This window comes from Macaca mulatta, chromosome 6 (genome assembly GCF_049350105.2).
Source record: "Macaca mulatta isolate MMU2019108-1 chromosome 6, T2T-MMU8v2.0, whole genome shotgun sequence".
NCBI lineage: Eukaryota > Metazoa > Chordata > Mammalia > Primates > Cercopithecidae > Macaca > Macaca mulatta.
The window spans coordinates 9,642,544-9,666,321 of record NC_133411.1 but is presented as its reverse complement, the minus strand read 5'-3'; the positions used below and the strand labels follow the sequence as shown (position 1 = coordinate 9,666,321).

General features: G+C 37.1%; 1 protein-coding gene across 1 annotated transcript in view; it reads left to right on the top strand.

Moving 5' to 3' along the window:
- Window positions 1-13,983, top strand: part of LOC114679013 (uncharacterized) — a 141,501-nt gene extending 127,518 nt beyond the window's left edge. The window contains exon 3 of the mRNA XM_028850058.2: window positions 12,374-13,983. Coding sequence (XP_028705891.2) covers window positions 12,374-12,477 — 104 coding nt within the window. The 3' untranslated portion in view covers window positions 12,478-13,983. The remainder of the gene's footprint in view (window positions 1-12,373) is intronic.
- The last annotated feature ends 9,795 nt before the right edge of the window (window positions 13,984-23,778 follow it).

Sequence of the window (23,778 nt, the reverse complement as noted above, 5' to 3'; positions counted from 1 at the left end):
ACTCCTTTGTCATTACATGGTAACCTTCTTTGTCTCTTTCTGAAGTTTTGAATTAAAGTCTATTTTATCCGAAATAAGTGTAGGTCTTGTTGCCCTCCTTTGGTTTGCATTTGCATAGCATATTTTCCATTTATTCATTTCAGTCTATGTGTGTCCTTACAAGTGAAGTGACTTTTTTGAAGGCAGCATATAATTGTTTTGTTGCCAGGGTATATTGTGTGATGCTGAAGTTTGGGCTAAAACTGATCACATCACTCAGGTACTCAGCATAATACCCAATAGTTAGTTTTTCAATCCTTGGTCTCTGCTTACCTCCCCACTCTAGTAGTCCACAGTGTCTATTGTTTCTGTCTTTATGTCATGAGTACACAATGTTTAGATCCCATCTATAAGTGAGAACTTGTGGTATTTTCTTTTCTGTTCCTGTGTTCATTCACTTAGGAAAAAGGCTTCTAGCTGCATCCATGTTGCTGCAGAGGATGTAAGAGGCTGCAGAGGCTGTGTAATAATCTACGATGCACATGTATGACATTTTCTTTATCCAATTCACCCTTGATTGACACTTAGGTTGATTCCATGACTTTGCTATTGTGACTAGTGCCACGATGCCCATGCAAGTGCATGTGTATTTTTGGTAGAACAATTTATTTTCTTTTGGAAACATACCAAATAATAGGAATACTGGGTCAAATGGTAGTCCTAAGTTATATGAGAAAATTAAATTGCTTTCCACAGTGACTGAACTAATGTACATTCCCACCCACAATGCATAAGCATTCCCTTTTCTCCACAGCCTCATCAGCATCTGTTGTTTTAATTTTATAGTAATAGCCACCCTGACTGGTATGAGATGGTATCTCACAGTGGTTTTGATTTGTATGTCTCTGATGATTAATGATGGTGAGCATTTTTTCTTTTTCTTTTTCTTTTTTTTTTTTTTTTTTTTTTTTTTTGCCACTTGTATGTCTTCTTTTGAGAAGTTCTGCTCATGTCTCAAGGGACCAACCTGGGGAACCCAGAAATGACACATATAGACCTGTTTCAGCTGCCAAGGTAGTCCTGGCTGGGTCTCATCACCCAGGACAAACTGCATCTATAGCAGCTCTCCTCCTGACTCAGGTTTGTGATGGGGGAAGAGCATAGTTCCAGCACCTATTGCTGAGGCGTTTTCCACAGTTCAGACTGTGGAACCCCTCCATTTTCTGGTCCAAAACTAGAATGTCTGTGCAGCCATGCTGCCAGGTGGACAAAGAATGGCTGACTTAGTATGCATTCAGGTTAAAAATGGCATCCTGACTTTGGGAGGCTGAGGCGGGTGGATCACAAGGTCACGAGATCGAGACCATCCTGGCTAACATGGTGAAACCCCCATCTCTACTAAAAATAGAAAAAATAAGCCGGGTGTGGCGGCGGGCACCTGTAGTCCCAGCTTCTTGGAAGGCTGAAGCAGGAGAATGGCGTGAACCTGGGAGGCGGAGCTTGCAGTGAGCCGAGATCGCGCCCCTGCACTCTAGCCTGGGCGACAGAGCAAGACTCCGTCTCAAAAATAAATAAATAATAAAATGGCATCCTGCTCTTGGTTTCAGGCCTAGGAAACTCCCTGAAGCTTTTCCCGGTGTCGCTCCCTTAGAGCATCTCCAAGCCTATCCCCAAGTTAGCTCCCAGGCTTGGGAGAAACAGCGTGCTCTCCCTTGACCTGTGTCACTCATCCCCAGGGGAAAGGGGTATCACAGAGGGAGGTTCTCTGCCTCTCTCATGTGCTGGGGCTTCATCACTTTTATCAGACAGACACTGCCAAGGAAGCTGTGTGTCCACATTCTCCTCCTCAAGATCTGAGGTGTCCTTCACTATTCCGGTGGATTCCCATTCTCCTTGAATAAAAGCTCATGGAGTTTATCTTTATATACTGAGGTGCGATTTCCAAGCGGCTGAGGCAAACTAGAATCCTCTAATCTGCCATCTTGGGGAAAAAAAAATACTTTTTAGAAATATTTATTCATCCACTTTAAGTCTTTGGAGATTTTAATTCATGTACATTCAAGGCAATTATTGATAGGTAAGAATTTACTAATGCCATTTATTATTGATTACTAGTTGTTTTGTAAATTCTTTGTTTTTTCTTTTTTTGCTATCTTCCTTTGCAGCTAAGGGATTTTCTCAAGTAGTATGTTTTGAATCCTTGCTTTTTAGTTTTTGTGCATCTGTTATAAGCTTTTGTTTTGTGGTTACCATGAGGCTTACAAAAAACATTCTTATCGTTATAATAATTTATTTTAACCTGATAACAATTTAATTTTTATTGCAAAAAACTCACCCCTAAACCCGTTTTGTAATCAGATTATTTTTGTAGTTGTTGAATGTTAGGATTGCTTTATGTATTCTGAATATTAATTACTTATAAGATATATGATTGCAAATATTTTCTCCGATTTCACAGGTTACCTTTTCACCCTATTGAATGTATTGTTTGATATACAGAACTTGTTTTTTGTATGTATTTATTTAACATTGCCTGATTATTGATAAGTCACAAAAACAATTCAATAGAGATAGGATAGACTTTTTGACAAATGGTGCTGAAATACCTGTACATCACAGGTAGAAAACAAATGAATCTTGACCCAAACCTTTTACCTTATATAAAAATTAACTCGGTCAGGCATGGTGGCTCACGCTTGTAATCCCAGCACTTTGGGAAGCCGAGTCGGGCGGATCACAAGATCAGGAGTTTGAGGCCAGCCTGGCAAACACGGTGAAACCCCGTCTGTACTAAAGATACAAAAAATTAGCTGGGCGTGGTGGCGGGTGCCTATAATCCCAGCTACTCGGGAGGCTGAGGCAGGAGAATCGCTTGAACTTGGGAAGTAGAGGTTGCGGTGAGTAGAGATCGCACCATTGCACTCCAGCCAGGGGGACAGGGGGAGACTCAGTCTCAAAAAAATAAATAAATAAAAATTTAACTCAAAATGGGTTATGAACTTACATGTAAAACATAAAACTACAAAAGTTTTAGAAAAATATAGAAAATATTTAGGGTCTGATGCTAGGCAAGAGTTACTACATTTTATACTTTAGGAACAATCTGTACAGTCTGCAAAATCCTTAAAAATAGTTGATAAATTGGACTTCATCAATGTTAAAAACTTTGTTTTTTAATCACAGAATTTTTTTTCTCAAGATGCTATTAAAAACATACAAAGACAAGCTATAGGTAATGGGAAATGTCTGCAAATTACATATACAACAAAGAACTGGCATGTAGAGTATATAAAGAACTCTCAGCAATTAAAAAACAATCTATTTAGAGAAAGAACAACAGGTTAAAAAAAAAGATATTTCACCGAAAGGGATACACAGAAGCCAAATAAGCACATGCAATGATGCACAAAATTATTAGCCTTTATAGAAATAAAAAGTAAAATCACAATGAGATAGCACTATATATAATATCAGAATGGCTACAGTATAAAATAGTGGCAACAGTCAATTTGGAGAATAATATGGTTTGGATATGTGTCCTCTGTAAATCTCATGTTGAAATGTAACTCCCAACATTGGAGATGGGGGCTAGTGGGAGATAATTAGATCATGGGATGGATCCCTCATAATTTGGTGCTCTCTTCAAGATAGTGAGTGATTCTCATGAGATTTGTTCGTCTCAAAGAGTGTGGCATGTACCCCCAACATCGCCCCACGGACCCCCTTACCCCTGCTCTCCCCCTGCCCCCCCCCCCCCCCACACACACTTTCTCTCTTGTTCTGGCTCTGGCCATGTCATATGCCTACTCTGGCTTTGCTTTTTTGCCATAAGTAAAAACTCTCCAAGGCCTCCCCAGAAGCAGAGCAGATGCCAGCACCATACTGTGTAGCCTGCAGAACCATGAACTATTACACCCGTTTTCTTTATAAATTACCCAGTCTCAGATATTTCTTTGTAAAAATACAAGAATGGCCTAATATAAGGAAGAATATAGAGAAACTGGGTCACTCAGAGATTGCTGGTAAAAAAAAAAAAAAAAAAAGCAAAGTGCTACAGCTATTCTGAATAACCATTTGGCAGTTTCTAATAAAAGTAGACATGCAACTACCCATGCATTGCACTTTGGGGAATTTATCTCAGAAAAGCTAAAATATATGCTTACATAAAAACTCACAGGTGAATGTCCCTAACAACTTTATTTGTAATAGCCAAAATCTATAGTCAGCCCGGACACCCTTAAACAGATATATCATTAAACAAACTGTCTCATATATGTATGAGAGAATACTACTCAGCAATATAAAGGAACAAGCTGTTGATCTGTGCAACAGCTTGGATGAATACTCACAGAATTTTGCTGAGCAAGAAATGCCAATCTCCAAATGTTACATACCACATGATTCCATTTATGTAACATTTTGAAATAGCAACATTTTACAAATGGAGACTAAATCACAGATTGTCACAGGTTAGGGGATGATGCATGGGAGGATTTATTTATTGATTGATAGTTATTTATTTATTTATTTGAGATGGAGTCTCACTCTGTCGCCCAGGCTGGAGGGCAATGGTGCAATCTCGGCTCACTGCAACCTCCGCCTCGTGGGTTCAAGCAATTCTCCTGCCTCAGCTTCCCGAGTAGCTGGAATTACAATTGCCTGTCACCATGCCTGGCTAATTTTTTGTGTTTTTAGTAGAGATGGGGTTTTGCCATGTTGGCCAGGCTGGTCTCGAACTCCTGACCTCAGGTGATCCACCCACCCTGGCCTCCCAAAGTGTTGCCATTACAGGCATGAGCCACAGTGCCTGGCCAAAGAGGATTTATTAAAGGCAATATAAAGGAGATTTATAATTAAGGAACTTTTAGAATCTTAACTGTGATATAGATACTAACAACTACACATGATAAAAGTGTGTAGAACTAAATACCTACACGCACACACACACACACACACACACACACACACACACACAGAGGCATGCACTGAAGAAAGCTGAATGAAATCACTGAATTAAATCAATGTTAAAATCTTTGTTGTGATATTATATGGTATTTTACAAGATGTTACCTTTGGGGGAAACGGGGCTAAGGGTTCATGGGCTATCTGTATTATTTCTTATAACTGCATGCAAACCTAAACTTTTCTCAATAAAAACTTCAATTTAAAGAATAACAGTTTTCAAGATCTCTGGGTCTCTTTTCTTAATCACACAGATTTTGCCTTTCTCAGGGCTACGAATACACATTATCATACTCCTCAGTGTTTTGTTTTTGTATGGCAATACAGCTTTATTCTTTTGTAATTCAGAACGTCATGTTATTACTGATGTTTTCCATCATTTTTGGCTACTCCCTCTGGTAAACAGAAACATACAGGTCTCTGTGAGAAAATGAAAATGAATGGAAGGATTAAAAATTAGAAGCACCACATCCACAACAACATGTATTTTTTAAAAAATAAAATTTTTGTTATGGCCATTCTTGCAGGAGTAAGGTGGTATCACATTGTGGTTTTGATTTCCATTTCCCTGACAATTAATGATGTTGAGCATTTTTCCATATGCTTGTTGGCCATTTGTGTATCTTCTTTTGAGAACTGTCTATTCATGACCTTTGCCCACTTTTTGATGGAATTGTTTGTTTGTTTGTTTTTTGCTAATTTGTTTGAGTTCCTTGTGGATTCTGGATGGTAGTGGGAATGTAAACTAGTTCAACCACTATGGAAAATAGTGTGGAGCTTTCTTAAAGAACTAAATGCAGCTCTACTATTTGATCCAGCAATCCCACTACTAGATATATATCAGAGGAAAAGAAGTCATTATACAAAAAAGATACTTACACACGTTTACAGCAGCACAATTTGCAATTGCAAAAATATAGAACCATCTCAAGTGCCTAGTTATCAAGGAGTAGATAAAGAAAATGTGGTAGGCATATACCATGAAATACTACTCAACCATAAAAAGGAACAAAATAGGTCAGCCATGGTGGCTCATGCCTGTAATCCTAGCACTTTGGGAGGCCAAGGCAGGCGGATCACGAGGTCAAGAGGCCAAGACCATCCTGGCCAACATGGTGAAACCCCGTCTCTACTAAAAATACAAAAATTATCTGGGCGTTGTGGCGCACATCTGTAGTTCCAGCTACTCGAGAGGCTGAGGCAGGAGAATCACTTGGACCAGGGACACGGAGGTTGCAGTCAGGTGAGATTGCGCCACAGCACTCCAGCCTGGTGACAGAGGGAGACTCCGCCTCAAAAAACAAAAACAAAAACAAAACAAAACAAGAAATTGGCGTTGAGTGCAACATGGATGGAAGAGACTGTTACTCTAAGTGAAGTAACCCAGGAATGGGAAACCAAACATCGTATGCTCTTACTCATACGTGGCAGTTAAGCTATGAGAACACAAAGGCATAAGAATGATACATTGGACTTTACGGACTTGAGGGACAGGGTGGGAGGGGCGTGAGGGATAAAAGACTACACATTGGGTACAGTATACACTGCTCGGGTGATGGGTGCACCACAATCTCAGAAATCAACACTAAAGAACGGATTTATGTAATCAAACACCACTTGCTCCCTAAAAACCTACTGAAATAAAAAATAAAATTTTAAAAATGGATAGCCAGGGATCTAAACAGTCCTCATTTGCCTCCTGATCAAGAGCCTGCAGTGATCTTAGGCACAAAAAGTGTTGTCCATGCCCTTCCCTGGCCATAAGAAAAAACATTAGAAGAAACAGAACTCTAATTATTTTAAATGCCCTGTACCTTATTCACTGGGTTTCCTTGTTTGTTGAGACCTCCAGAAACTGTCTCTGGGGCATAAACATCGAAAATAATACAATCGACTCCACACATGGGCCTTTGCAGTTCAATACACTCCTCTGCAAGGACATCACTGCAGTGGCCTGAACCATTTGTTTCATCCCTGGAAGGCAAACCTTACATTCATTAGTATTGATTTATCTGTCTGGAAATGGCAGCCACTAATTTTAATCATTGCATGACATGTAGCTTTTTGCAATTCAGTGCTGCCTTTTCCTGGGTCACTGCTCTGAGAATTTCATCACCATCATACATCACTACATCCTGACATACATTACTTTACCTTATATAGTAAAAAGTGCTCCTTAATTTGACTTTGACATCGGTTTACTTTTCTGACTTGCGGTTCAAGATGGGTTTAGCTTGAGTAATTCTCCAGGATCAAAACATATTTTGTTTCATCCATGGGACTAAAGAAAAACACTGGGAAGAGTTAGGTTTACTTCAGAAAAGAGCAATTCTGGTATGATGGAGTGACCTGAGACATCCTAGTTTTCAGGAATGCAGGGAAGATTAAGGCAGGTCCGAGTACATACCTCTTTGTCGACAGACATCAGAAGAAAATCCTAAAGCCCAAAGTGGAAGGTGAGTCATACATTATTTCCTGATTGAAGCCCAGAGACATTCTAGTGCTGGATGAGACAATGGGGGACAAGGCCAGCCTTACCCTAGTCTGGGGCAAAAGCTGTAGGGTTAACTTGGAAGTTTTGGGAAGACCTTCACAAGAGAGCTGTACTTATCTATCCAGTATCCTTTGCTCATTCCTCCTTGTTAATGAGAATCCAAATTTGTTTAGGGCAGCAGTGTGCCCAGCTAAAAGACAGCAAGGTGCCCAGCAATCCTTGAGACTAAATTCTAGCTAATGAATTACAAGCAGGAATTTTGGGTGAACCCAAAACATAAACATTCCTCAAGAAGGATGAAATTCCTCCATTTCTCCTTCTACTGTCCAGAACACAGATGGCTAGAGATCAGTAGGCATTTTGGGTTAAGAAAATGGTGGCTTTGCACATAGGGTATAAAAGTGAAATGACAGAAGTAGTTTAGATCTCCAGTGGTCCCAGAGATGCCAAATCAGCCCTGGATCATCTCCCTCAAGGATTATTTTTCACAAGAGGAAATTAACCTTTTTCATTTCTTATCCCTGTAACTAGCAGTGAGACAGATTTCCTAAATGAGCTAGTCTCCCACACATACCACCCACTCTAAATACACATAGGCACACATACAGCTGAGGTGCCACGCATGCTTATCCACTGACTTATATTCATCTTTTAAAATTTGAATATTCCTGAAGGAAGTAATTAATGAAGTCTCAGTTTTGTTTTTCTAGAGTCTTCTATTATTTCTTTTCTTTTTGGGAGAGGGGGGCATATGTGTTAATTTAATTCATTCACATAATGTGTAAGGATCAATTCAGTGTAATTGAGCTATCTATAACCTTAAGTATGTATCTTTTATTTATGCTAGAAATATTTCTATTATTCTTTTCTGACTATTTTCAAATATAAAGTAAATTATTGTAGTCACCCTACTGATCTACCAAATACTGGTTCTTATTTTTTCTATCAGATAAAATACATCTCTGACCAGTTGGAACAGATACCTGAGATGGACAATTGAGATAATAAATGTGAAAAAGAGGAGCTGTTGGCAAAGGAAGCATAACTGTGAATTTTCTTTTAGAAGTTTTCATATTGTGACTCACCAATATGGAAAGCATGCATATTTTAATTCACAAAAATTGGAAGAAAGTCAAAAGAATTAAAACAGTTGCTTGGATAGAGTGTGGAGATATAGTTGAATGCTTGTTTTTTTGTTTGTTTGTTTGTTTTTTCTTTTTTGAGATGGAGTTTTGCTCTGTCGCCCAGGCTGGAGTGCAGTGGTGTTTTCTCGACTCACTGCAACCTCCGTCTCCCAGGTTCAAGCAATTCTTATGCCTTTACCTCCCCAGTAGCTGGAATTACAGGCACCCACCATCAAGCCTGGATAGTTTTTGTGTTTTTAGTAGAGACCGGGTCTCACTATGTTGGCCAGACTGGTCTCAAACTTGTGACCTCAAGTGATCCAAGTGTATAATTTTAATTTATAATACTTAAAAATAACATAAATAAATTATATTTCAAATAAAGAAAACAGTCTCAATATATCTTATTGTAATTAACTTTAAAATACATTAAAATAGGGTTCTCCTTCTAGGTAAGATGAGAAAACCTAACCCAGATGTAATCATTCACCTTGAACAACTAAAACACTGGACAAAATATGCAAATAGTGGTTTTTAAAACACTGGACACCAGGTAAAATAAAAAACAACACCAACAGTGACCTCTGAGAAGTGGAAAACCAGCAAGACAATCCATAGGATTACCCCAGTTTTTAGCCTAGGAGAGTCTACAGGCCATGGCATAGGGGCAGGAATGAGGGTGGAGTCCAGTGGATTCCTGAGTTTAAGGGATGGAACCAAGAGTCTGGGAAGAATGAGGTGCTTGTAATTCACAAGGCAGAGTAATGGGAAAAGCAGAGGTACACAGAGGGCCAGAAGCATGTAGAAGATCTCCCTCACGTCTTCAGTTAGATATGAAGTAATGTATGCATGTGAAGAATCTGAGGCTGGGAAGAAACAAAACAGAGTTATAACCATCAAGCCAAAATAGAAGGGAAAATTAAAATTATAAAAATGCTGATTTTTTTTACAGTTCTGACACGTAAAGACTTTGGAAGTCATCACTTATCCCTACAACAAGAAGAGGCTGAACAGACAGAATACAGACTTTTCCAGAGCCTATTACAAAACTTAGGTTGCAAAGCAAACTGCCATTTTGCAATGTGGATAGACAGTTGAATTTTAAGATTCAGAGCTCAGATCTGCCTGACTGAAGACATAGATACTAGAGCCATGAGCTGGCTTACCCTGCCAGAAATGTAAAAGAAGTTTTTCAGGGGAAATAAAGTGATATATGGCTCATATGTATATATAAACCAAAGGAAAAGCATCAGAGAAGGAACAAGTGAAAGTCAAATAAAACTTTAATCTTCCTTGTTCTTAATTGATCTAAAAGATACCTATTTGTTTAAAGTAGTAATAGTAACAATGTATTGAGTTACAAACATAGATAGTAAAATTACAGCAATTCTTGGCCTGTGGTAAAGCATAACCCTTCAGAAGGGTCGGCCAGCCTTCCCAGTGGTGGGTTGATTACGTCAGACTATTTCCATTACGGAGGATAGAGTTTCTTGTTTGTAATAGAAGAGACACTGGGTATGTTTGTCTTCCATTCTTGCGATGCATCTGCTAAGACTACCACCCACAGACTAACAGAATGCCTTCTCCATCATCATGGTATTCTACAAGTGACCACTTCTGACCACAGAACATATTCCCCAGTAAATGATGCATGCCACTGGTTTCATGTTTATGTTATTTACTGGTATCTCCATGTTTCCCAACATCCTGAGTAGCTGCCTTAGTGGAATGGTAGAATGGACCTTTTCAAAACTCAATTAGGTGTCAGCTGGGTGTCAACACCTTGTGGGGTGGAGGAAATAAACTCCAAAGTGTAACATATGCTCAAAATCAGTATTTAATTTATGGTGCTATTTCTCTTTATATTAGTACATTTCACGCTAATGATAAAGACATACCGAAGACTGGGCAATTTACAAAAGAAAGAGATTTAATTAGACTTAAAGTTTCACGTGGCTGGGGAAGTCTCACAATCATGGCAGAAAGCAAGGAGAAGAAAGTCAAATCTTACATGAATGGTGGCAGGCAGAGAGTGAGAGTTTGTGCAGGAAAGCTCCCATTTTTAAAACCATGAGACTTAGTTACTATCATGAGGACAGCACAGGAAAGACCCACCCCCATGATTCAATCATCTCCCACCAGATCCCTCCCACAACACGTGGGAATCATGGGAACTACAAGATGACATTTGGGTGGGGATGCACAGTCAAACCATATCACTCCTATAGTCAAGATTAATTGTTCCAGGAATCAAGGGGTGGAATGAGAGGGACTCCTTTCTCTATTACCCCCTCTAATCCACTGGGAAAACTTTTGCTTCCTGTTTCTTTGACTTTAGATTCTGCTGGTCTAGCAGTCTTAAGTCCAAAGGAAGGAATGGTCTCACCTGGGGATTAAAAAAATAAATTATTCCATTGAACTGGAAGTTGAGACAGCCAGCTGGGCAGTTTGAGCTCCTCGTGCTTCTGATTCAACAAGTAAAGATGGAGGTTTTGGTACTGGCTAGGTTGGTTAATCCTGGCTCCAAAGGGAAAAGTGAGTTGCTATTACATAATGCAGGTAAGGAGTATGTCTGAAATGTGGATCATCCAGGGTGTCCTTTAGTGTTCTCATGTGCTGTGATTATAAAGTTGGCCAAACGAGGTGGCTCACACCTGTAATTCCAGCACTTTGAGAGGCCAAGGCAGGCAGATAACCTGAGGTCAGGAGTTCAAGTCCAGCCTGACCAACATGGCAAAACTTCGTCTCTACTAAAAATGCAAAAGATTAGCTGGGCACTATGGTGGGCACCTGTAATCCCAGCTACTCAGGAGGCTGAGGCAGGGAGAATTGCTTGAACCCAGGAGATGGGGGTTGCAGTCAGCCAAGATTGTGCCACTGCACTCCAGCCTGAGCAACAGAGCGAGACTCAATCTCAAAAACAAAAACAAAAAAATTGAAAATAAATAAAGTCAATGGAAAATTAAAACAATCCAATTTGAGCAGGACTGCTAATGGCACAGGCCCTTCCAAAATGAGGTTTAGGTAACCCCATCAGGCAAGGCAATCCTGGCAAGCTGAGGTACTTGAGGAGAAAATATAAAACAGGTTACAGAAAAAGGTATTTATAAATACCAGCTATGACCACATAAACAATTCCAAAAATAGTAACTGTGTAATGAATATGTCTTTATTTTGATATAAATATGCTTGCATGTATATAAATAAAATATTTTTGTTTCTTTCTTCCCATACCTTTATTATCTAACAAAATATATTTTAATAATATTGATGCTGAGCAAAAGAGTCTCCATACAAAAGTGTGCATACTACATAGGAGCATTCATGGGAAATTTTTGAATAGGAAAAATTAATCTATGGCAGAAAAAAGGATCAGTACTTAGACTGCATCTGGAGCAGAGGAATTCACTAGGAAATAGCTCAAGAGATCTTTTTGTGGAGATGGAGATATTGTATATCTTGATAGCAGCACACTTTAAACAGGTGCAGGTGTATGTCTCAGTATTTTAGTTACAGAACATCAAAGTAGTATGGATCAGCTAGGAGAAGAGTAAACATCACCCCAAAGGGGAAAAAAGAAACACAAAACTTTGCAACCTTTTCTAGGGAAATGGTGAGCATGTTTTCAGTTGCAGGTGGGATATATGTTAAACAGAAGTATGACTTTATTGGTGCCCTTCATTGGAGAGCAAGTATGGTTAAAGGAGTAGCGTATGGGTGTCAAGTTGACAAGGGATGGGCTGTGATGGCTTTAAAGTATGTTAATTTAGACTAGATTACATCTCTCAGAATTCACTTTCTTGTATGTTTCCAGTTATGACAGACCACAGGAAGATTCTTGAGAGAGCTGGAAGGGGGAGAAGACGGTGGTCAATTTGTAAAGCACATTCTTTGTTGATCTGCAGACTTACCTGTTGATGTGAAGCAGCAGCTTCATCTGCAATTGCTCTGCATTCCCCTGGATCCTCCTACAGCTTCTCCAACCCCTGGGCCAGATGTTTGCGTGCATTTAGCTTTATGAAGAAAGGCTCTGGATTCTGTAGGACCTCAGCGTGAGACCACAGACATAGATAACCAAGACAAACACCACTTTGAGTTCATCCTCATGGGATTCCAGCTCATGCTTGTGAGTCCCGCATACTCATGATCCTCACTTTCTGACTAAATAGCCTATGAACTTCTAGCTTTGCCATCAGAGGAAGAGATAGCAGCTCTACATCTGCGGAACCAGCCCCCACAATTTTGTAAGCCACCTTTCTGTAACAAATCCCTTCATACATCTCCTACTGGTTCTGTTACTTTGGATGAATCTCAACCAATACAAAACTAGCACACAACCCAAAAAGCCATCATAAAACTAATGGATAAATGCATTGTTGTACCATTCGCACATGGACAACTGCTCATCAAATAGGAAATAGTACATTTTTGATGCACAAAACAACGTGTATGAATCTCACAGACATGCTGAGCAAAAGAGTCTCCGTACAAAAGTGTGCATACTACATAGTAGCATTCATGGGAAATTTTTGAACGGTAAAAATTAATCTATGGCAGAAAGAAGGATCAGTACTTAGACTGCATCTGGAGCAGAGGAATTCACTAGGACATAGCTCAAGAAATCTTTTTGTGGAGATGGAGATGTTGTATGTATTGATAACAGCACAGTTTAAACAGGTGCATGCATTTGTCAAAACTCATCACATTGCATGCTTAGAATTCCTTCATTTCATTATATATAAATTTTACTTAAATATACTGTAAAAGAAATATTGTACTCTATTTGCTAGACTTGATTTTTATAGTGGTGTATGGCAACAGTGCTGAAACTAATCATAAGTGAACATCAGACGTACTGAATTTAAGAAATATGCAACAAAATAACTGGCCTGCACTATTGAAAAATAACAAGGTTAAGAAAGTCAAAGAAAGGCCAAGGCATTTCTAGATTGAATGATGTTAGCAGCACTTAATCCAATTCAAATTGCGTCCTAGATTAGGGAAAAAAATATATATATAAATGCTATCAGTAAGACACTTGGAATATTTGAATGAGTTCAAATTTGAATGAGTTGAATCATATAATATTTTATCAAAACAAAATTTTCTGATTTTGATCATTGCGGTTATGTTAGACAACATACAATGAAGTATTTAGAGGTAATGGGGCATTATGTCTCAAAATTGCTTTAAAATGGTTCCAAAATAATACATATAAATATATATATATGTACATATGAGAGGGAGAAAGAAAAAGTAAATGGGGCAAAATAAACAATTTCTGATCTTGGGTAAACTGTATACAGAAGTTCTTTGTACTAATCTTGAAATTTTTCTGTAAATGTGAAATTATAGCAAAATAAAAAGTTAAAACAATAAAATTATAAGATTCATTTTTTTAATGGAGGAAAAGGGAGTTTGGAGAGCATTTCAAACTCATAGAAACAAAGTTTTTTTTCTGTGGGAAATCACTTGATAATGTTTTTAGTAGCTATAAATGTATGACCATAAAATCTATTACTGTGCATTTGCAGTTTTTTAATTAAATCTAGATTTCACTGGATGCAGTAGTTGTTATGGCTTTTTTTTCTTAATCATTGCATAATTATTAGATCTAGTCACATCTTTTACTTCACACATACACTTTTGTGGTCTAGCCAGACAGTTTTCACAAAAAGCAGCTGCTATGCACATACCAAGTTTTACTTACTCTGTTAGCTAAACGTCCATTTTGTTTCATAGTCATGGTATAGCCAATTGTTTAAGAGCTGGCTACAGTCACGTTCTTTCATTAGCAGGGCTGGCCTTTTTTTCAAATGTTTTTTTCATTCAGGTTGTGAAATACCTGCACTTGCAGACTACACTGGCTCTGGTGAATTACAAAGAAAACTCATTGATAATTTTAGATGAGAACAGTGCTGAACAGAAGATGCATAGAGGTGAGTGCCTGAGGCAGGAGACTTTAACAAGACTGATGAGGAGAGGATGCACTGAGGAGATCTGTGAAATAAGGACCTTAGCATGAGACTGGAGAGTGGCAACTTGGGGAGTAGCCTTCCAGGTAGAAAACAACAGCCACTGCAAGACCCTTGCTTAGCTTTGGTGAAGTTGATTTTGAGAAAGTCCACATAGCTAGAGCAGAGTGAGAAGAGAGTCAGTGGACTGAGATGAGCCTGAGAGATGATGGAATGACCACAGACCATGTGGGACCAAGGAGAGCAGCAGAGGCACATACATTTCATTCTAGGTGGAATGGGGAGTGCCTGGTAAATTTTAGGAAGAGATTTTGGTGATTCTGACATACTTAACCACATTCTTTAATTTTCCATGGCCTGTCTGCACAACTGCTGTGTGTTTCAGAGAAAATGCTTGTACAACTTTGTGTGGGTTTCCAAGATGTCCAGGCGTGAAGTCAAAGTTTCTTGATTCTGCTTCCATTTTTCGAATACCTACTAACAATACTAGCTCCACTCATCACATCTCCTAGCCCTTTCCTTAGCTTAGATAATCCAAGGGAGATCCAGTTCCTTCCAACTATAACAGTCTAGTAGACATAGGTAGGAAATACCAGGAATAGGGCTGAAGTAACACCACACAACCTTCACCACAACTACCACCACCATCACCATCATATTCCTTAACACCACCATCGCCGTGAAAAATAACAGCCCACAATCACCACTACCAACAACAACAATAACAACCACCACCACTGCAACACAACCACCACCACCAATAACAACTGCTCATCTTCATCCCAGCTGATCACAACGATGTCTTAGCTCCAGGCTGCAGTGTAAGCACCTTCACCTGAACACCAGAGTAGGAAGAATGCTTCACCTGTCTATAAACTCTCCTGGCCATGAGGAGAACATTTTCAGTGCTTTTGCTATTGGATGTGCCATTCCTTATAAGAAACGGCAATATTTTTGCTAAAAGTATAAATATACTTCAGTGGGTTGTACATTTAGTTATTAGTATTAAAATTGGACATGCCAGCTTACAGTGGATATTGAACTGAATTTCATTCTGTCTTTTTGCTTTCTCCATTCCCACAAGTGATTCTCCTCTGAATGTGAACAGGATGAGCCCATTTAATTTTATGAACTTTATGTGATTGAAGTTATTTTGTTCCATTGTATTTCAATTATTTCAGTCTATTGAAATAAAAATGTGGCCACATTTCTAAAGACCAAATCTAGATTGTTGCATACAATGGGTATTTTTGTTTTATAAGATAAAGACAAATGCACACATATGTGTGTTGCAGAACTATTTACAAGAACAAAGACTTGGAACCAACCCAAATGCCCATCAGTGATAGACTGGATAAATAAAACGTGGCACGTATACACACTGGAATACTATGCAGCCATAAAAAAGAATGGGTTCATGTTCTTTGCAGCGACATGGATGAAACTGGAAGCCATCATTCTCAGCAAACTATCATGGGAATAGAAAACCAAACACCACATTTTCTCACTCATAAGTGGGAGTTGAACATTGAGAACACATGGACACAGGGAGGGGAACATCACACACTGGGGCCTGAGAGGGTGTTGGGGCAAGGGGATGGAGAGCATTAGGACAAATACCTAATGCATGTAGGGCTTAAAAACTAGATGACCTGTTGATATGCAACAAACCTGCACATTCTGGATATGTAACCCAGAACTTAAAGTAAAATAAAATAAAACAAAAAGTTTTTTTCAAGTATATAAAAAGAAGGAGGTATAATTAGTAGTGCTATATTCTGGAAGAAAAATGCACATAATGTAAGAACAGAATCCTAGATAAAACTAATTTATTAACACAAATTAATTTCATATAGAGTTTTCCAGAGGACCTGTCTTATAAGCCTTGTGTATTCTAATGACAACTGCTTGAAAACATTGGTTTCTCTCATATGATGAACTATGATACTATTTTTTGGGAGGTGTCATATTAAATACACAAAGACAAAATTAATTCATTAACTTGAAAATAATTTATTTAAATAAAACTAATCTTTATTTAAAGTACTTAAAATATAAGAATGAACAAGAGTCCCTATTCTTAAGGACCTATGACTCTAGACTCCAGTTCTTTTCTGTGTATTTTAGAGGAAGACATAACTTACAATATGGTTTGGATTTGTGTCCCCACTCAAATCTCATGCAAAACTGTAATCCCCAGTGTTAGATGACAGGTGTGGTGGGAGATGATTGGATCATGGGAATGGATTTCCCTCTTGCTGTTCTCATGACAGTGAGTTCTCATGAGATCTGGTTGTTTAAAACTGTGTGGCACTTCCCCCTTCGCTCTCTTCCTGCTGCTCTGGCCATGTGAGACATGCCTTTTTCCTCTTCATCTTTTGCCATGATTGTAAGTTTCCTGAGGACTCCACAGTCATGCTTCCTGTACAGCCTGCAGAATTATGAGTCAATTAAACCTCTTTTCTTAATAAATTACCAGATCTCAGGTAGTTCTTTATAACAATGTGAGAGCTGATTAATGCAGCCTATAAAAAATTACTAGTCTGGAGCCAGTTTACCACTGAGATAGATGTGAAAAATAAAGGATAAAACAAGAAAGTTGATGTCTTATGCTTATTTATAAATATAATCAGATATTATAAATGTTTTCTTTTTAACTTAATAATTTTCAAGACACTTTTCATGTTACCTCATTTGATTCCCATATTTAAGAAAATTGATATCACTTTCATATTCTGGAAAGAAAATTGTTCAGAGGCCCAAGGTTACATGACAAGTGTGAAGCCAATTGGCAGCAAAAATAAATGACAATATGCAGAACAGGCCTTCAATAAAATTCAATATCCCTTCATGTTAAAAATTATCAATAAACTAGGTATTGACAGAACATATCTCAAAATAATAAGAGCTATTTATGACAAACCCACAGCCAATACCATACTGAATGAGCAAAAGCTGGAAGCTTTCCCTTTGAAAACTGGCACAAGAAAAGGATGGCCTCTCTCATCACTCCTATTGAACTAGTATTGGAAGTTCTGGCCAGGGCAATCTGGCCAGAGAAAGAAATAAAGGGTTATTCGAATAGGAAGAGAGGAAGTCAAATTGTCTCTGTTTGCAGATGACATGATTCTATATTTAGAAAACCCCATCATCTCAGGTCAAAAGCTTCTTAACCTGATAAGCAACTTCAGCAAAGTCTCAGGATACAAAATCAGTGTGAAAAACTCACAAGCATTCCTATATGCCAACAAAAGACAAGCAGAGAGCCAAATCATGAATGAACTCCCATTCACAATTGCTACAAAGAGAACAAAATGCAAAGCAATACAACTTACAAGGGACAAGAAAGACCTCTTCAAGGAGAACTGCAAACCACTGCTCAAGGAAATAAGGAAGTACACAAATAAATGTAAAAGCATTCCACTCTCATGGATAGGAAGAATTAATATCATGAAAATGGCCAACCTGCCCAAAGCAATTTATATATTCAATACTATTCCCATCAAACTACCATTGACATTCTTCACAGAATTAGAAAAAACTACTTTAAATTTCATATGGAACCAAAAAAGAGCCCATATAGCCAAGACAATCCTAAGCAAAAAGAACAAAGCTGGAGGCATCATGCTACCTGACTTCAAATTATACTACAGGGCTATAGTAACCAAAACAGCATGGTACTGGTACCAAAACGGATCTATAGACCAATGCAACATAACAGAGACCTCAGAAATAGCACCACACATCTACAACCATCTGATCTTCAGCAAATCTGACAGAAACAAGGAATGGGGAAAGGATTCCTTATTTAATAAATGATGCTGGGAAAACTGGCTAGCCAAATGAAGAAAACTGAAACTGGACTCCTTCCTTACACCTTACACAAAAATTAACTCAAGATGGATTAAAGACTTAAATGTAAGACATAAAACCATAAAAACCCTAGAAGAAAACCTAACCAATATCATTCAGGACATAGGCATGGGCAAAGGCTTCATGATTAAAATGCCAAAAGCAATTATAACAAAAGCCAAAATTGACAAATGGGATCTAGTTAAACTAAAGAGCTTCTGTGCAGCAAAAGAAACTATCATCAGAGTGAACAGTCAACCTACAGAATAGGAGAAAGATTTTGCAATCTAACCATCTGACAAAGGTCTAGTATCTGGAATCTACAAGGAACTTAAACTAATTTACAAGAAATATCTAACAACCCCATCAAAAAGTGGGCAAAGTATATGAACAGACACTTGTCAAAAGAAGACCGTCACATGGCCAACAAACATGTTTAAAAAAGCTCAACATCATTGATCATTAGAGAAATGAAAATCAAAACCACAATGAGATACTATCTCACCACCGTCAGAATGGCAATTATTAAAAAGTCAAGAAACGAGAGATGCTGGCAAGGCTATGGAGAAATAGGAATGCCTTTACACTGTTAGTGGTTATGCAAATTAGTTCAACCATTATGGAAGACAGTGTAGTAATTCCTCAAGGACCTAGAACCAGAAATACCATTTGACCCAGCAATCACATTACTGGGCATATACCCTAGGGAATATTAATCATTCTACTCTAAAGACACTTGCACACATATGTTTATTGCAGAACTATTGACAATAGCAAAGATGTGGAACCAACCCAAATGCCCATCAATGATAGACTGGATAAAGAAAATGTGGCACATATACACCATAGAATACTATGCAGCCATGAAAAGGAATGAGGTCATATTATTTGCAGGGACATAGATGAAGCTGGAAGCCATTATTCTCAGCAAACTAACACAGGAACAGAAAACCAAACACCACATGTTCTCACTCTATAAATGGGAGTTGAATAATGAGAACACAAGGACACAGGGTGGGGAACATCACACACCTGGGCCTGTCAGTGGGTAGGGAGCAACGGAAGGGAGTGCATTAGGACAAACAGCTAATGCATGTGGGGCTTAAAACCTAGATGATGGGTTGATAGGTGCAGCAAACCACCATGGTGCACGTATACCTGTGTAAAAATCTACATGTTCTACACATGTATCCTGAAACTTAAAGTAAAATAAAATAAAAATAACAATTAAAAATTAAAATAAATAAATAAATGACAATAACAACAACTATCACAATGGCAATCTGGCTACAAGAAAATGCTATTTAAACTGAAATGTCCGAACTTTTGGATACAACTATAATGTAGATATTCACAAATTTTTAATCACGCTATGATTTTCATCTTCTACTTTTCACTCTCCTCCAGTAGGTAAGAGAAAATACACACTCAATACCAATCTATGTTATTCATTTATCTTAATATTTAAAAACATAAATACCTCCCTGAATTGTCATTTTTAAACCTCATTAAAGAGAAAACAAAATCTTCCAAGAGACCTTAAAACTCAATATCATGCCAATCTAATATCAAAATAGTGAAGGAAATCTTACTGAAACAGATGCTCCTCACATATTTATCTCCATTGTCTTCTATGCCATGCAGCCAGATCAAAATATGATTGCTGGTTTTTGCATATTCATAAATAGAAAATATAATTCTTACACATTTCATCTAACATCTGCTCTAAGTTGACTAAAGAGAAAAAATATCCTCTTTTTAACGGTTGAGCCCCTTTTCTTTCTTCAGCTTCTTTCTACATGGTTCCTTTTTTTGGTTTCTTTTGTTTTGCTTTGCTGTCCTTTCTGTTCTTTCCATCCATGCTCGATCCTCATCATTTTCATTATCTCCCTTTTTTCTCTTCCCTTCTTCTCATTTCTTGTCTTTATTCCTGAACTGCTCTACAGGTAATATAGACATGTTTTTAAATTAGTCCCTAGATAAATGAAGTGTTATTATCTGTTGATGTCTAATGCAGACATTTAACGTTTTTCATTCCTTTTTAACTTTTTCTAACATGGTTGGGTTTACATCTATTTATGTTTCTCTCTAATTTCATTGTTTAAGTGACGTCTGTGTTGTTATGAAGGTGAATGCTCAGGTAAGAAGGTAGGAAGTGAGTAGAAACATGAATGATTGTTCTGGTTCAACATACTATGGAGTTCTTCCCAATTCCTACCCAAATACATATTTGGAGAGATGTAGGTTTTTGAGTATGCCCCTTATTGAGGTATAATTAACATCTTACAAAATTTACCTATCTTAAGTATACAATTAAATGATTTTTAATAAGTTTACTGTGTTTTGCAATCATCCTCATAATTCATCTTCAGGTTATTTTTATCACTCCAATAAGATCCCTCATGACCACTTATAGGTAAACCCCTTTTCTATCCTCAGTCCTGGGAAACCACTAATCTACTTTCTATCTCTATAGATTTGTCTCTTCTAGACATTTCATATAAATGAAATAAAACAATACATTGCCTTTTGCACCTGGCTTCCTTTGTTTAGCATTATGTTTTTGAAGTTCATCCATGTTGTAGTGTTTAATATGCACTTTGTTCCTTTTTATTCCTAAGCCATATTTTATTCCCAAATTGTATAAATATACTGCATGTTGTTTATGGATTCCACATTTTATAAAAATTTGGGTTGTTTACACTTTTGGCTATTATAAACAAGAAACTTATTTATAAAATATAAACATAACACACCACTGACAGGCCTAGGCATTATTTGTCTATTTTAGAGAATGCCTCAAGTGATTAGAGATTCAACTATCAAGGCAACCCACTGGGTGCCCAGGTACCTCACTTGGTCTAGTACAATTCCAGTTGGACTATTGTTTAAATATAATTTTTTATAATGCCCCATGCACTCTCCAAAGTGTCTTGGTTTGAAAATTAAATCATGTAATGACTCTAAAATAAAGATATATTTTGTCATCCTGGCAAGGCTACCCACATAAAAGACCCTCAGTCTTGATTAATTCAAAATGAATATTTAGATCAGGAAGCGGTTGGCTTGGTAGATTGCCAGGGTCACCAGCTGGAGAAGCCACAATTACACTGTTGATGAAAACCAAAAATGCCACCCCTAATTGGTGAAATAAAGACTGGACGCCTTATAATGGGCCCTGTAAACAAACATATACTAATCTGTGAACCACAGCATCTGGGAGGTGGATAATTTGAAACATATTTCTTGATAACGTGGCTGAGTAATAGCTCTGAAATCATCCTACCTGGCTTTGAAGCCAAGCTCTGCAATATCTTTGTATGTGTGACCTTGAACAAGATAACACAATCTCTCTCAGACATTTCTTTCCCTTTTCTTTCAAACATAGTAGAGTATAAATAGGCCATTCAGTTTCCCAACATCCTTTGCATGTAGAACACAGCAGTGCTGTCAGATTCAACGTAAAATGCAAGACACGCCATTAATTCGAATTTCAGATGAACAATGGGTTTTACATGAGACCTAATTTTAATTAACTACTCATTGGCCAGGAATGGTGTGGCTCACAACTGTAATCCAAGCACTTTGTGAGGCCAAGGCAGGAGGATCTCTTGAGCCTAGGAGTTTGAGGCCAGCCTGGGAAACTGAGTGAGACCTTGTCTTTACAAAACATTAAAAAATTAGCCAGATGCAGGGGCACAGGACTGTAATCCCAACTACTGGGGAAACTGAGGTGATCCCAAGAGTTAAACACTGCAGTGAGCTATAATTATGCCACTGCACTTCAGCCTGGGCGAGACCCTCTCTCTAAAAATAATAAATTAATAATAGTTTTAAAAAAACATTCTTTGAGGGCTGGGCGTGGTGGCTCACGCCTGTAAGCCCAGCACTTTGGGAGGCGAAGACAGGCGGATCACCTGAGGTCAGGAGTTCAAGACCAGCCTAGTCAACATGGTGAGACCCCTGTCTCTTCTGAAAATACAGAAATTGGCTGGGCTACTCAGGAGGCTGAGGCAGGAGAATCACTTGATCCCGGGAGAGGCTGCAGCAAGCTGAGACTGTGCCACTGCTCTCTAGCCTGGACAACAGAGTGAGACTCTGCCAGAAATACATATATATATTTATATATATAATTTTAATTTATAATTAAATTATATATTATATATAATTACATATATAATTATATATAATTTATATATAAATACATATTTATATATTTTATATATAATATATAATTATAATATATAATATATATTTCTATATAATATATAATTATATATAAATACATATTTACATATTTTATATATAAATATATAAATATTATATATTATATGTATAATATATAATTATATAATTATAATATATTATTATATATTATAATTATAATATATTATATATAATATTATATATAATTATAATTATGTATATAATATATAATTATATATAATATATAATTATATAATATATAATTATGTATAATATATAATATAATATAATATATAATTATGTATAATATATAATTATATAATTATGTATTATAATTATAATATATAAGTTATATATAAAATATATTTATTATACATTAAATTATTATATATTATATATAATAAAATATATAATAATTATATTTATATATATTTAATATATATTTTATATATTTTTATATATAATTATAATATTATATATACATAAATATAATTATATTTAATTAATTATATTTAATTTATATAATACATATTATAATTATATATTATACATAATGTATAATATATAATATATTTTACATATTATATAATTATGTATAATATATTATATATAATTATATATTATACATAATTATTATACATAATTATATATATATTCTTTGAAGTTTTAATTTAATTGAACTTCTTGCATTTTATCTAGCTATCCTTCTACAGGCATGTGACTCAATTCTGGCTGTGGGAACAGAGGGAAAATTCCCTAAGGGATTTCAGAAAACATCTTCTTCCATGATTATGACAAAAATGATGAGTCATCTGCTTGCCCACTCTCCCTTCCTTGTAGAGTAACAGGATTTTCAGCTGGGACAATAGTCCCATGATATGGAGTACATTTCCCAGTTAAACTCTCAGCTAGGTAAGATGACACCACTGAGTTCTGGACAATGGTAAGTAAACAAAGAGTCAGCAGCAGCTCCTGAGAATCTTCCTCAAGACAGAGACCTTTTTTTCTTCTTACTTGTTTATTTTCTTCTCCCTGCTTGTATGAAAGTATAATTACTGGGCCTCCAGTGACCACTATGGACCATGCAATGAAGACCAAACCCTAGGGATTAAAGAGTATAATAATGGAAGAAACATAAAACCATAATAAATTGATTCATAATAGTCTAATAACATCTGTGCGTCCC